Source organism: Anopheles stephensi, chromosome 2 (assembly GCF_013141755.1).
Source record: "Anopheles stephensi strain Indian chromosome 2, UCI_ANSTEP_V1.0, whole genome shotgun sequence".
NCBI classification, from domain to species: Eukaryota; Metazoa; Arthropoda; class Insecta; order Diptera; family Culicidae; genus Anopheles; species Anopheles stephensi.
Window position 1 is genome coordinate 82,323,031 of NC_050202.1, and position 13,406 is coordinate 82,336,436.

At 50.7% G+C, this 13,406-nt stretch overlaps 3 protein-coding genes across 3 annotated transcripts; 1 reads left to right on the forward strand and 2 right to left on the reverse strand.

Annotated features, from left to right (window-relative positions):
* Positions 1–890: 890 nt before the first annotated feature.
* Positions 891–4,603, forward strand: LOC118505653 (serine/threonine-protein kinase pakD-like). Its single transcript, XM_036041740.1, has 7 exons — positions 891–1,313; positions 1,404–1,490; positions 1,588–2,520; positions 2,629–3,745; positions 3,819–4,055; positions 4,120–4,269; positions 4,356–4,603. The coding sequence occupies exons 1-4, from the start codon at positions 1,283–1,285 to the stop codon at positions 2,919–2,921; spliced, it is 1,344 nt and encodes a 447-aa protein (XP_035897633.1). The 5' UTR covers positions 891–1,282; the 3' UTR covers positions 2,922–3,745; positions 3,819–4,055; positions 4,120–4,269; positions 4,356–4,603.
* LOC118505654 (pachytene checkpoint protein 2 homolog) lies at positions 3,425–6,277 on the reverse strand. Its single transcript, XM_036041741.1, has 3 exons — positions 6,092–6,277; positions 5,330–6,006; positions 3,425–5,252 (listed from the first exon to the last, which is right to left on the reverse strand). Exons 1-3 carry the CDS (start codon positions 6,142–6,144, stop codon positions 4,669–4,671), a joined length of 1,314 nt encoding a protein of 437 aa, XP_035897634.1. The 5' UTR covers positions 6,145–6,277; the 3' UTR covers positions 3,425–4,668.
* Positions 6,278–6,791: 514 nt separating this feature from the next.
* Positions 6,792–13,251, reverse strand: LOC118505649 (ATP-binding cassette sub-family A member 3). The gene is made up of 7 exons (XM_036041731.1): positions 12,990–13,251; positions 12,411–12,531; positions 10,148–12,326; positions 9,304–10,055; positions 8,879–9,211; positions 7,477–8,816; positions 6,792–7,391 (listed from the first exon to the last, which is right to left on the reverse strand). Exons 1-7 carry the CDS (start codon positions 13,167–13,169, stop codon positions 7,221–7,223), a joined length of 5,076 nt encoding a protein of 1,691 aa, XP_035897624.1. The 5' UTR covers positions 13,170–13,251; the 3' UTR covers positions 6,792–7,220.
* Between the last annotated feature and the right edge of the window lie 155 nt (positions 13,252–13,406).

The window sequence follows — 13,406 nt, forward strand, 5'->3', positions numbered from 1 at the left end:
CTCCAGTAAGGCTGGAAACATCAGCTTTTGACCTGTTCGTCATCTTAAAGGCTTCAATGCTCAAAGCTTGGAATGGAGCATCAGGCATCGCTACGAATTCCATTTAGAAGTTAGTGCGGCTACTAAGGACTACAATGAATGACGAGCAGTGCATTGTGAGAGTTGCACACATGCTGTCGGAACAAAATCCCATCTGGGTCTGAGGTATTTTTTTCGAACTTTGCAGATTCTGAGCTTTGCCTAAGGGGGATGACATCAACTCCTTTAGCGTTTGTCCTGAAATGAGTTCTTGGAATTGGACGACCTACGACCGTGGTAGAGCCTTACTGGAGGGAAAGGTATATTTAAGAGCATGAATCTCGAAGTACAGACGTTCTGTTACATTTGGAACGATCGTTATTTCGCCACGCTTCGATGCGATGCATGTGCTCAAGACACAATTGGCCATAACCCAGTTACAAAACTAGCCAATCAGAAGAACAAAAACAGGCACCAACGTAAAACTATTGCTACTTGGTCAACTTAAATACAATGGTTGGAGTAACCTTACCGAAATTCGTGTTGTGTCTATTTTTCGTCTGCTTTGATACTACATCCTTTGGAGGGTTTTCCAAAGGGATACCCGTTCCTGACGATACTAGAACACTGCCGCCACTACCGCTACACGCACGGCTCGTATTGAGCACACTGGTAGAAATGAATCATTTCTGTCTCACGACACAAGTACGATTAGGTAACTAGCGAATAATTCACACTTTATTCAAGAAAGTCCACAAATTAATTGATTATGACTGCGCTGCACCGTTCTGTTCCTCGAAAAACGACCTAGGAAGCGCTGACTTTTCGTTTGACAGTTACCCCGTTTTGACAGCTGTCACCGTTTGACAGCGCCAGGTTCGGTGGAAGGAAGAAGTTTGCAAAGAAGTTTGTTGATCAATTTGCAACACCCATTGCGCTGCGTGCTGCGTGTGATTCCAGCGAAAGAAGAATTCCAATGTGCTAGCGCCGTTGCCCGAAAGTTGTTGCTTGCGTTCCGATTGTTTTCTGTCCGTCCGGCGGCTTACGGCAGCACCGGACAATTGCCCCGCCCGAGGTGGAGTACGGGAAGCGCGCACGAGAACGAAATACGCGCCCAGTCTATGCTAGGTGCGACGACGATCCCACACACGGACGCAGCGGGCGGATGCTTGCTGTCTCGCACTAAAAACAAAACAACCTAGCAACAGCAACAACGGCCACGGTAAACGCGGTGGTACCAGCAGGTGTACGGGAAGCAAGCAAAATGGACAATTGCCACAACTATGCCACAACATGTAAGCTATGCGGGAACTTTCCACGCAGTGTCTGTGTGCGTGCGTGTACGCGTGATGCGTTTATTTATAATTGCACGGTTCCATTTGCAGCGAAAAAGAAACGAATCCCCATCTCGGACGATATACACATCATTATCAAAAAGTTTCGCGACAAGGACAAGCACGACGAGAAGCCTTGTGAGTGTGTCCGCCGTTGAGCGATGCCGCCTATTCCGGTCGTCGTTCGTATGTTAACCGTGTTTCTGTCCTTTTTTTTGTGTGTGATCCGTTACAGCCACTTCAGGTGACCATGACTACGACGATGATCATAGTATGGATTCGGAGGAGTTGCGGCGCGTTCGGCACCAGGAACCGTCCTCCTCCTCCTCCTCCACGCTGGTAGGCATTGCGTCGAACAGTAACAGCAACAGTACAACCTGCCCCAGCGGCAGCTCGTTACAGACGGTCGGGCTGGGCAGTAACCACGCGGTGCAGGTGCAGCTGCAGCCCCAGCAACACATCATCTCGCTGGCCCAGTCCCACACCGGGCTGGTGGCGAGCAGTAGTGCAAACCTAGCATGCCAAAGTAGCAGCAACCAGTCGGAGGACATCAAGCTCATACTGCGAAAGCTGTCCAACATCGAGGAGCTGCTGAAGGTGGTCGCCGAACAGAGTCTAAGCCGTCTCACGACGATAAAGCAGGAAACGGGCGCTACGCTGACGGCGGTCGACACGAACCAAATCATTCAGCAGCATCATCATCAGCAGCAGCAGCAACAGCAGCAACAGCAGCAGCAGCAGCAACAGCAGCAACAGCAGCAGCAGCAACAACAGCAACAACAGCAGCAGCAGCATCAACAGCAGCAACAGCAACAGCAACAGCAGCAACAACACCATCAGCAACAACAACAGCAGCAGCAGCAGCAACACCTTCAGCAGCAACAGCAAACGGTGGTAGCACCGAGCGCGGAGATTGAATCCTGCTTCAAGTTCCCGATCCGCTCACTGAAAGAGCTGATCGAGCTGAACAAGAGCATCTGCGGCGACGAGTCGCTGTACAACAAACTGTTTGAGCATCTCACCAAAATAAGACTGGACTGTGACCAAAACATTGTCATCAACGCGCTCACATCGATCGTCAGCGACGAGGTGCTGGACGCGGTAACGTGGGACACTGGGAAAAAGTTTAAGCTGTCCTCGGTCGTGCTGTTTAGCGATTCGCTGTACGGTGAGCATACCCTGGATCCGTGTGCAAGCGGGCGATCGTCTACACACACTCCATTGCTTATTGTAAACAAAAATCCATCCTTCCCTGCCTTTGCTTTTCACTTCACAGTCGCATGGTTTAAGGACAAAATGAAGTACGACGAGTACGTGACCGAGATGAAGGATGCCATCGAACGGTCGCACAAGCGGCACGCAAAGGTAAAAACGAAACGAAACCAACAGAACAGCAGCCAACCAATGCAGCAGCCCCCTGCAACCCTGCAACCGATCATGCATTCGCCGTTGGGGACAGCGAACAGTGCCAGCACGACGATCGCCGCCACCATCACCACCACCGTCCAGCCCGGCGGGACCGTTGTGAGCTCGATCGGCTGCGACAACAGTGCCCTAGTGCTCGAATAGTGAATCTGGAAGCCCGCTTCTCTCCGTTTCCAATCCCAACCACCAGTTTCCCCCCTCCCATTCGTGCGGCCATCGCGCGGTCACTCTGCACTTGTGTTTTGTGGTTTTTGATTGCTGTATTTTGCAGATCCCCAACCACCCTCACACCCCTGTGAACCACACGTTTGAGGCCTGGTCACCTTAACTGCCGGACCCGGACAGCCCTTAGGCTTGGAAGGAGTGATTTAAACAAGTAGCGAAATGATTTTAGAAGCGCCAGTTGCACAGTCAACACACGGAAGTGCCACCTTCATAGCTCGAAACACCCATACGGCTAATAGAAGGAAATGCGAATGCTGCTAGACAGGGGCATCAGCACATCAGCAAACATATACTGGCAAGCGGCGCTGTATTAGTTATAACATTGTTTTGTTTTGTTTTGGTAGTACTGTTAAAGAACGTTTCTTTGGTGTCGTCGAGCGGATCGAGGCAGGCGTACAATGAGGGAACACAACCAGCGGATGTATGACAACAGATTTTTCTTTTTTGTTTTTGTTTCATCCTTAAGCATATTTGGAATACGAGCAAAGGCAAAGGGTGGAACATTTTAGGTTTAACATCGTTTTTTTTTTTTGGAATAACAATAATGCTATCAAGAAAAGAGAAAAAAGCAAACAAAAATCCCTACGAATAAAAACGCAAAGCAAGAAACTCCCGTTGCATCAGGGAGCCGGGATATGTTGGGTTTGATTCCGGGTTTTTTTTTTGCAGCAGATAACTCCAGAGCGCTAGTACCTTCAAGCGAATGACACCAAACGACCCAGGTCGGAAAATCGGTTGCTATAGTTAGTAACAACCCCTACGTTAGAAAGATAGAGGATACAGAGATCATAGTAACCGATGATATCTATCCTCTAGCAACGGTACCATACGGTGGATGTGACAATCAACGTCCTCGAATTTCCCTCCAAAGATATGAAACTCAGCTTCGAAGCGCGGTTCTGTACGTTACCAGCGACAGTAAGCTGGACGTTTCCTCTAAAACATCTTCCACTGTCATCCCGATCACCACTGTCGGAAGTCTGTTCCCGATGGCTGCCACCGGATCCGCCGGATGTAAGAATTCTCCTTCGCTCATGCATCGTGCTGCTACTGGTAAGTCTGGAATGGTGCTTGGAAATATTTCAAACAAATGCACAATTACGCTCCTTTCTTACAGATAAATAGCATGGCGACGTTTGTGTTTCTACTAGCAAGAGATGTCACTCCGTCAAGCGGGAAACTATCGCGATACGTGCACTATATTCTCATCGTTTGGCAGACAAACTGCCTGCTGGCGCAAGGATACATTTTCTACCGCATATCTACCGTAAGCCAAACACGCACACATCCAAACAGCTGTACACTGTGTCACACACATTCTTCCCCCCCCTTTTCCGGCGTCCTCTTTTGCAGTATCAACATGTGGCGGACCTAGTACACCTGTTGCCGGTGTGTCTTATTCTCCTTTTTATGGACACTTGCTGCGCGGTAGCATTCAGCGGCAGCTTCCGATCGACACTGATCCTGCTCCTCCGTAGTACGATGGTTGTCGCTTTTAACGCTATCGCTTGGTTTACACTTCTATTCAGCTTAGCATGTGCTGTTCAAAGGCAGTATATTGATTGCAGGTTCGTATCTTAATTAAATCGATCGAACCCAAATTGCTATTCTAACAAGAAAATCATTATTTCATAATGACGATCAACGATTGTTTTCCTTTGGGCATTCAATGCGACCTTATCGAATCGAGCGCAATATCCTCTTCCGACGGATCGTCTTCCGCGGAATGATTCTCCAGCAGGCGCTTATCGTTTCGCACCTTGCGAATGGCTTGACGCATGGCGGTCAGAAAGTTCAACAAGCTGTCCGTTTCCTTCTTCACGTACAACGCGTGCGCCAGGAACGGAATTTTGCGCAACGTCCGTCCACTCTGCCCGGCCGACAGCTTAACGACCTGAAGCAGTATATCGAGCATGGTACAGCTCGCTCGGCCGGGCATGACGGCATCCTCGTACGGTGGAATACCATACGACACCGTGCCCGATGATAGCCGGCGGTTGAACTTGCCCTCCTTTTCTATAATCCCGATCGTCTGCAAATTAGCAAGCGCCGAACGATATATTTCGTACACGGCACGTTCCGTTGGATGGCCTATGTACTGCACGCAATCGGCACGGTCAAGGAAGGCCGTATCGATACTGTCCGTTAGATTGGAGGTGGCTAGGATGAACACGTTCGGGAAGTGGCGTAGTCGATCGAGCTGCGTTAGCACGGCGTTCACCACCCGTATGCTATCGCTCGGTTCGTTTGCTGCAAAAAGAAAACAACGAATTAGGCAAAGCAAGTGGAAACATTCCCCCCCCGTTACAGGGGTCAGCGAACCTTACAGGACACTTTTTCTCTCGCGTATGCAATCGATTCAACCTCGTCCACCAGCACACACACAAAGGACTGTTCATCTTCCAGCAGCGCCACGATTTCGCTGAACACTTTCTGCACCAGCTTGCCACTCTCGGAGAACCAGCGCGAAAACAGGCTGTGGCTGTTGATCTCCACCAGATGCGCATGGCGATACTGCTCGATCAGCCGTATGGACAGCTTTTGGGCAATGGCCTTGCAAAGGCTCGTCTTGCCCGTGCCCGGCGGTCCGTGGAACAGTGCCAAACGGTTGCAGGTGATCAGATGCTTATCGACACCCTTGCGGGCGAACAGCATGGAACTTTCGGCAAACGCTAGCACGCTGTCCTTCACGCCGTCCTCGTAGATCAAGCTCTCCCACAGACCGAGCAGCTCCCGGGCCGGCAGTAGCATGTGGTGGGAAATTTCCACCTCCTCCGCACCGTTGCTGATCGTTTCCGCAACAGCGGCCGACTCCTGCAGCACGTAGAAGTAGAACTGAAGCGCCGACCGTGCCATGTACTGGTCGATGTTGGTGCACACCTCTACCTGCAGCACGTACGCTACCGGTATCGTGAAGGTGGTGCCGGTGCGAATCGTTTCCCGTTCCTCCAGAATGTCATGCACATGCTGATAAACCAGGCAGCTTTGCTCCGCTTTGTTAAATCTGGATGAAGGCAACAAACCAACACAAGAGCGTTAGGACGTGTTACCCCTTTCGAGGTGTTCGAGGTTCGAAACTGATTTTATACCCGCGGGTGCAAGCCACTTCTATCCGTATTGGTGGAACAACGATTTCGTCCATTATTTTGCCACCTAGAGTGAATACTTTCTTTGCTATCGAATATTAACTTTCCACTACAAGCACAGCATCGGGGACGAGGCTCGAGATCGCGTGCAAAAATTGTGCCGTTTCAATTACAACGGCCATGTTGAAAGTTTTGACTTTTCGGCCTAGGTTTATAGTGCACAGTTAAAGGCTTTTGCACCAAAGGCCTTTTGCAGGCACAGGGTGGTCGATTGTTTATTCGATGTTTTTCTTTTTTAAACATAGATCCCAATCAGAAATTGTCGCTGGAACCTCCTGGTTGGTAAGAAACCAAGATTTTGTGCAATAGTAGGCGCTCAACTGGTGCATGCTGCAGAAGCGGTCTTACCATGGTAATGAGTTTCATATGATGAGCAATTTCAAAGCGCTATTAGTGGATGTATTTGGTAGAGGCATCAACATTTACGGGCTCGCTCGTCCGGTGTCATTCTCATGACATTTAACCAGATTTGATTTTCATGTGGAAAATCAAAAATCTTCGTGCAAAACATTGGCGTGTGACATTGAAAGCTGTTAATTATGCATCAGGGTTAGTTTTTGAATCCATAATCTGTTGTAGTATTGCCCTATCCTCTACTTTTTAGGTGCTTTTAGTCATCTTGTGTAGAATGAACCACAACTTATACCTACTACAATTGTGTATAAATTTATTCCAACCAAAGGGCGTTTTTTGCTCAGCAGCACATGCTGTATTTCTTTGTGTGCTATATAATGTAGACATTTAAAAATACACACACTCACACAGCTCCACGGTCCTTCAATAATGGAGCTTTAAATAATACTAGTTCGGTGGTGCGTACTTACTAACTGAATTGAAATGGATGCAGGATGAAGCATATGCACATGCAGTTTTACGCTATCTTTGGTCACGAGATCATCCTTCATTCGGTGATCCGAACAAAACTGTACTTGAATTATAACTTTCACCTGCGCCTACTGTGGAGAAAGAAAGGATGAAAAGGAATGCTATTACTCAGCACAAGGTGAAATATTACAGCAAACGCTCGTTGATTAAGCGTTGATAAGCGAAGATGGTAACCCTTAACCATTGCTCATGTGTTTGCTCTTTTTTTGGGTCGAAAATGTAGAAAAATGTCTTCTAACGAAGATTCATTGATTGAACAATTTTCGATTTGATGCCCGCGTTTGTGTTCCAGCTCAGCGAGTCGATCGAACAGATCCGATAGGTCGAGGTTCAGGTCTACGACAAATTTTAACAACCCCTGCGAGGAAGGAAACCCATTCGAAACATTAACAAATATGATCCTCCTTCGATCGTTTACGTACACCGCGCGTTGCGGAACTCACCTTATGTTCCTCCTGCAGCGTGGCTTGGAACCGTTCCGTCACCTCGCGTATCAACTGTTTATGCTCGCCCGTCTCATCGTTCGGTTCGATCGGGGTGCTTTTCACCTTTATCCACAGATTGTATCCCTGTCCGTGCCGTTTCTTTAGCTCTGGAATGGTTCCGACACACCGCAACCGCCCATCGACCATGATCGAGAGCCGGTTGCACAGCTCCTCGCACTCGTCCATACTGTGCGAGGTGAGCAGTATTGTTTGATTTTTTCGCTGAATTGCTTTGATCGTTTTCCACAGGAAATGGCGCGACTTGGGATCCACGCCGGTGGTTGGTTCGTCCAGCAGTACCACCGACGGCCCACCGAGCAGGGCCAGTATCGTGTTGACCTTACGCTTGGTACCACCGGAACATTCGTCCAGCGTGTGATCCTTGTACTGCAGAATGTCCAGCTTGGCCAGCCAGCTGTTGATGTGCTTCTCGCGCGCACCGAGCTCTTTCAGCTGCGCAAAGTAATCGATCACTTCGTACACGGTCATAAAGTCGGGCAGCACATCGAACTGCGGACAGTAGCCGTACTGGTGCCGGTACTCTAGCGCGTCCGCCTTGCGTACCTCGAAGTGCTGCAGATAGATTTCCCCTTCCGAGGGCGGTAGGTTGCCCGAAAGCATCTGAAAGACGGTCGTCTTGCCGGCCCCGTTCATACCGAGCAGCCCGAAACATTCGCCCTTCTTCACGGCAAAGCTCACGGACCTTACGGCCTCCCGCTTGACGTAGGTTTTCCTCAACGCTTTCACTATGATCGCGTACTGTCCGCTAGTTTCTTCTCCCGGTTTCGCTACCAACCGGTTGACCAGTGCCGTTTGCTGATCCACATCGTCCGACGGCAGTGCCGAACTGTCGGTTTCGTCGTGTCCATCACCGTGATCCTCGTCACCCTCGGTGGCGCGGTTGCCCTTCGCTCGATCATCCTCGCGCCGTAGCGTACGATTACACTGTCGGTATGCTTTGCGAATGTTTTCGCCAGCCGATTCACGGCCAATCTTTACCTTCTCCCGCCGGTAAATGTTTTCCACCAGCTCGTTCAGGATGATCACGAGCAGGGCCAGCAGGAACGAGGCCATAAAGTAAAATGTGTACGGATAGATGCGCTTGTTTGCGAACGGCTCGGAATGGCCCCGGTTCTGCCGGAGTGACATTTGTTCGTATATGATGAGCTTCTGGTTTTCGTACACCACGCGCATCGAGTGTTTCAGCCCAAACTCGGGCACGATATGCAGCAACGTGATCCAGGGCTCGTTGTTTACGATATCGTCGTACCCGTTCGAGAGCATAAAGACAAACACCACTGCAAATGGAACCGCATACGAATGGGTAAGGGAAGTTTGGGATCAGATCCAAGCGGCTTACCTCCCGCAATCATCAGATAGCTCATGATGGTTATCGCAGTGTTGGCGCTCTCCACACACTGGCTGATGATGTAGATTACCGGCAGGGCAAGCATTCCGTACACGAACAGGATCCAGAAGATGTGCAACTTTGACGCCTCACTAAACGCCTCCGAACGATCCAGCAGGCACACGAGCGCAATTACTAGCAAGCACTCTCCGAGGTGCACCAGCAGATCGTACGTGTACGTGCTGCCCCAATATAGGTAGCGGTTTATGTTTTGCAGTTGCCGGAACCCGGTCAAATGCTCGTGTAAAGGTCCCGACAGATATATCAGCATGTAGAACATGATCGCTGTGGAGACAAAAGCAAAGCAAGGCTTACATTATAAACCTCCTGGATGCCTCCTGTTTGATGGCATGTGTGAGCAGTACGAAATCGGTTACCTATCGGGAGTAGCTCCGTGAAGTAGTATGGCGTCTGGATGTCTATTAGCTGCTTGCGTGTGGAAGGAATGTTTTCCGTGCGAACAATCGCTCCCGGTAGTCCGGCGTAGTAGCGTAGCAGGAGCGTTGCAAGGACGGTTTCCGCAATGCCCGTGCTATGGACGAGATTGTTGTTGTACAGGACCGTCAGATCGAGTCCATTGTTCGTAACATTGCACTGTATTGCTACCACCACTTGATCCCGGTACGCAGTATAGTCTTGCACGATTCGTTCGCGTAGCGCATCCAGCAAGGAACCGTCGTTCTCCTGCACGACCACCATGCGCACACCATTAACCGGAGATCGGTCAAAGTCCGATTGGATCTCTGGCACGTTGCCGAACGCGCCGGCCCGATCGCTGTCACGATTGATCACAAGTATGCCGAGCGCCTGGTTGATGCCGCTCCCGTCTAGCTGTACCGCCGGAAGGCTTTTCACCACATCGGTGATGCCGGTGGTGAACATGAAACAGCAAATCGTCACCAGAAGTGGAAAGGCAAGCAGGAAACCGTACAGGTGCTTGTTGCTCTTCATGTGAATCCACTTTTTCCCCCAAATTGCCTTCAGCACGTTCTTCGCATGGAGCGGCGTAGTTTTGGATCCCGCGCTAATCGATCCCGGCCCGTCGCTCGTGCATCGATCCGGAGGAGGACTATCGACACAGTCGACACTCTCTGGGTGGTGTTGAATTTCTTTTTTGCGTGTGCTGGAACTGGAAAAGCGGCCACCACCGCAGAAGAAAAAAACAAAAACGCTTAGTTATTTGTGGGATTTTTCCCAGTCCCAATATCCGGTCGCACTTACTTTAAAAACACTTCCTCGAGTGTCGCATTAGCAATGCCGATCGTTTCGATGCCGAGATCGCGCTGGGTTTCCTTCAGCTCCTTCAGCATCGCCCCGTACTGTGCCATCTCGTCGTACGGCAGCGTGGCGGCAAATATTTCATGCACCGAATCGCGCACGACAGCGTTCGGTACGTGCCGTTGGATCAGTGACCAGGTTTTCCGCTCATCAAAGTGCAACGATTTGAACAGCTTCAGCGTGTATCCCTTGCCGTACTCGTGCTTCAGAAACAGTGGCGAGCCGAACGCTACCCGCTCGCCATCGTCCATTATCGCTACCCAGTCGCCGAGCACGTCCGCTTCCTCCATAAAGTGGGTCGTCAGCAGGATCGTATGATTTTGGCGCAATTTCAGCAGCACGTCCCATATGTCACGGCGCGATTCCGGATCCAGCCCGGACGTAGGCTCATCGAGGATAAGCAGTTTCGTGTGGCCCATGATGGCGATGGCCAGGCTAAGGCGTCGCTTCATACCGCCGGACAGCGTGTGGACAAGCGATTCACTCTTATCGGCTAGATGCACCGTCTCCAGCACGCCTTTCGCCTCTCTGCGTGCATCGGACGCGTTCAGGCCTCGCAACCGTCCGAAGTACTCCAAATGCTCGCGACAGTTTAGATAGGAGAAGAACACATTATGCTGCGGACAGAACCCGATCTTGTGGCGGTAGCGGTGTGGATTGTGCTCCCCGTCGACCACGATCGTGCCGGAGGTCGGTGGCAGTATGCCGGTGATAATGTTCATCGTGGTCGTCTTGCCTGCCCCGTTGTGCCCGAGCAGCACGGTAATGCTGTGGCCGTAGATCGAGAGCGAAAAGTCCTTCACCACCAGCTTCGCGCCGCCCGTTCGACCTTTGAACGCTTTGTTCAACTTCGTAATGCGAACCACTTCCTGCGAATCGGCGGCCGGCTTTTCGGTGCGCCGGCACTGTTCCAGGTCGATTTCAAACGCATCCGGCGCTTCATCGATGTACGCCATGCTGATCGCTTCGAAGCGATTATCCAGCTCATTGCTGCCGGTCGAGTTCTGCTGCAAATCGTGCTGACTTTCTGCGGTGATTTTGTTCGTGTTTCGGGACCGGTTTCGCACGCCCTCGCACAACCGCTTCCGGTAGCTTTTCGACAGGAAAAAGCCCTTGGATTGCGGTGTCCCGTACCGGCCGGGAAAGACGTTCGAAACGTAGAACCATAGAAACAACCACAGCATCGTACCGACCAGCTGGCACAAATACACGAGAAACATGTTCGTGTAGCCCACGCCGGGATAATCGACGGTGAACAGGTTGTGGGCCCGAAACAGGTGGCCGGACGATTTAAACACTTCCACTATCAGTCCCGCATAGCAGAGGCCCGTGACGGGAAACAGGGACAGCGGAATCACCAGTCCCTTGCCCAAAACGGACAGAAAGATTGGTCCAAAAAATATGATCGGCGCCACCGCGGTGGCCATCGTTGGAGATTCTAGCGTGCTGCTCAGGAAAAAGGTGAACGCAATCAGATTCATCACAAACAGGATGGCCAACAGTACAAGGTACACGATCAGTGCTGCATTCGCGTCCCAGTAAGCACTGGCGAGGGCAATGCTGAAGCACACGATCAGAATCGTACAGAACTGCACGAAATTGATCGCAAACAGTGCCACCTCCTTCCAGTAGCTGGCAACGCAGGCGATCTTCAGATGTTCCCGCATGCCGTTCGCCCGATCTTCCACCATCGGTAGCAGCAGTGCGAATATGCAGATTACCACGAACGCTACCGCTAGCACCGGCATGAGCTCAACGTTTCTGGCCGGTCCCTGCGGTCCCCTTGTATCGTCCACCGGTATATGCCCGTAGGCCACGTGCAGACTTCGCTCAGCGTTGGCCGTGTTTTGGCGGGCCGCCACCATCGCCACATACGACTGATCGACAGCATTTTGCAGCGCCAGAAAGCCGCTCTCGATGTACTCGTTGTTACGCTTCTGGTAGCTAGAATAAACGTCCTGCGAGTAAACGGTGCTGGTGCGAAAGTTGTTGTTTTTGGTCCGTACAACGAACAGCAGCCGACCATCGTCGGTAATGTTCCGGAAGCTCACACCGAAACATATGTGCGGGTTGGACAGCAGGGCGAACTCCATCTCGGCATCGCTAGCGTAAGGCACAACGCCTGGAAAGACACACACACGCACACACACCAACCGGCAGAATTAATGACCAACTGGCAACATCGTTCCGATGGCAAGTGCATTACGTTCGTCCACTATGTACAGTTGCTGGCGTACGGCTTCCATCAGGTTTTCGGTCAACTCGTTCTGCGGGGTGTAGTATATTTTGTTGACCAGCTCGCCCGGGAAGTAATCAGCCAAATCATCCTGCGCAAAAAAGGGAGGAAACGAATAGCGTTAATGGTATGCATCACATGCGCTTCCGGTTCGGGCAGGGTACGTGCTAAAACTGCTAAATGATGTCAAACTGTGGTTAATCTTGCACGCTATCGCGTTAGGGGGTTCAACGGCTAGATGGAGTTAGATAAATCGTCGGTCGATAATGATCCGCATTCAAGTTACTGCAAAAAAGTGTCGTAGCTGGAGGAATCATGTTGATCGTCAATACTGCTACTTGTTGTCTTTGTGCAGCGGGGAATGCTCCATCAAAGAAGCGGAAATTCCAGATCGATTGCATACAAACAAAAAGCGCTGCGATGGACGCTATAAAGCCCGTGTCGTAGTGCGTCTTGCGAGCTCCAAATGGTTGGAATATGATCCCTCGTTATTGGCACCACCCTTTGGTAAGTGAGTGTGTTGAGTTGCAATGCAGCTTTGGTACATACCTGACTAATGAGGTCATTTGCATAGCTTTCGCTAGGCCGGGGCTTGGCCGTGCTTCTTGGAAGGTGTATGATAAAAATTGTTAACAGAATCGCCACCAGAGAATGGACGATGAGGCGCCCCATATGGCGCCTCTTCTCTGTCAACCCCATGCGTAAAAACAAACCGAATTGAGGGTTCATTTTTACGTATCTTTCCTTGCACCAGCACCACACGCACGCACGCTCAACCAGCACGCCCAACAACGCAAACGGCACTGTTTGCTGGAAGCGCGATTTGTTTGTGGTTTCAGCAAGGTGTATGTATGTATCGATATACCTTGGATTTCAGACGTCAAACTCTCCGTTGACAGTTGGCGTCCGGCTGGATTGTTTTGTTTGGATTGTGGCTGTGCCGAATGTTTGAGTGTGTGTGTGTGT

What these genes read in the sequence shown, in the direction of transcription:
- LOC118505653 (XM_036041740.1), top strand. Translation starts at nt 1,283, where the DNA reads ATGGACAATTGCCACAACTATGCCACAACAT. An exon ending in CAAGCACGACGAGAAGCCTT is followed by an intron (nt 1,491 to 1,587) that starts GTGAGTGTGTCC and finishes GATCCGTTACAG; the next exon opens with CCACTTCAGGTGACCATGAC. An exon ending in GTTTAGCGATTCGCTGTACG is followed by an intron (nt 2,521 to 2,628) that starts GTGAGCATACCC and finishes TTCACTTCACAG; the next exon opens with TCGCATGGTTTAAGGACAAA.
- LOC118505654 (XM_036041741.1), bottom strand. Translation starts at nt 6,144, where the DNA reads ATGGACGAAATCGTTGTTCCACCAATACGGATAGAAGTGGCTTGCACC. An exon ending in GAAGTGGCTTGCACCCGCGG is followed by an intron (nt 6,007 to 6,091) that starts GTATAAAATCAG and finishes GCCTTCATCCAG; the next exon opens with ATTTAACAAAGCGGAGCAAA. An exon ending in CGCGAGAGAAAAAGTGTCCT is followed by an intron (nt 5,253 to 5,329) that starts GTAAGGTTCGCT and finishes TTCTTTTTGCAG; the next exon opens with CAAACGAACCGAGCGATAGC.
- LOC118505649 (XM_036041731.1), bottom strand. Translation starts at nt 13,169, where the DNA reads ATGAACCCTCAATTCGGTTTGTTTTTACGCATGGGGTTGACAGAGAAG. An exon ending in CTCGAGGAAGTGTTTTTAAA is followed by an intron (nt 10,056 to 10,147) that starts GTAAGTGCGACC and finishes CCGCTTTTCCAG; the next exon opens with TTCCAGCACACGCAAAAAAG. An exon ending in CACGGAGCTACTCCCGATAG is followed by an intron (nt 9,212 to 9,303) that starts GTAACCGATTTC and finishes TTGTCTCCACAG; the next exon opens with CGATCATGTTCTACATGCTG.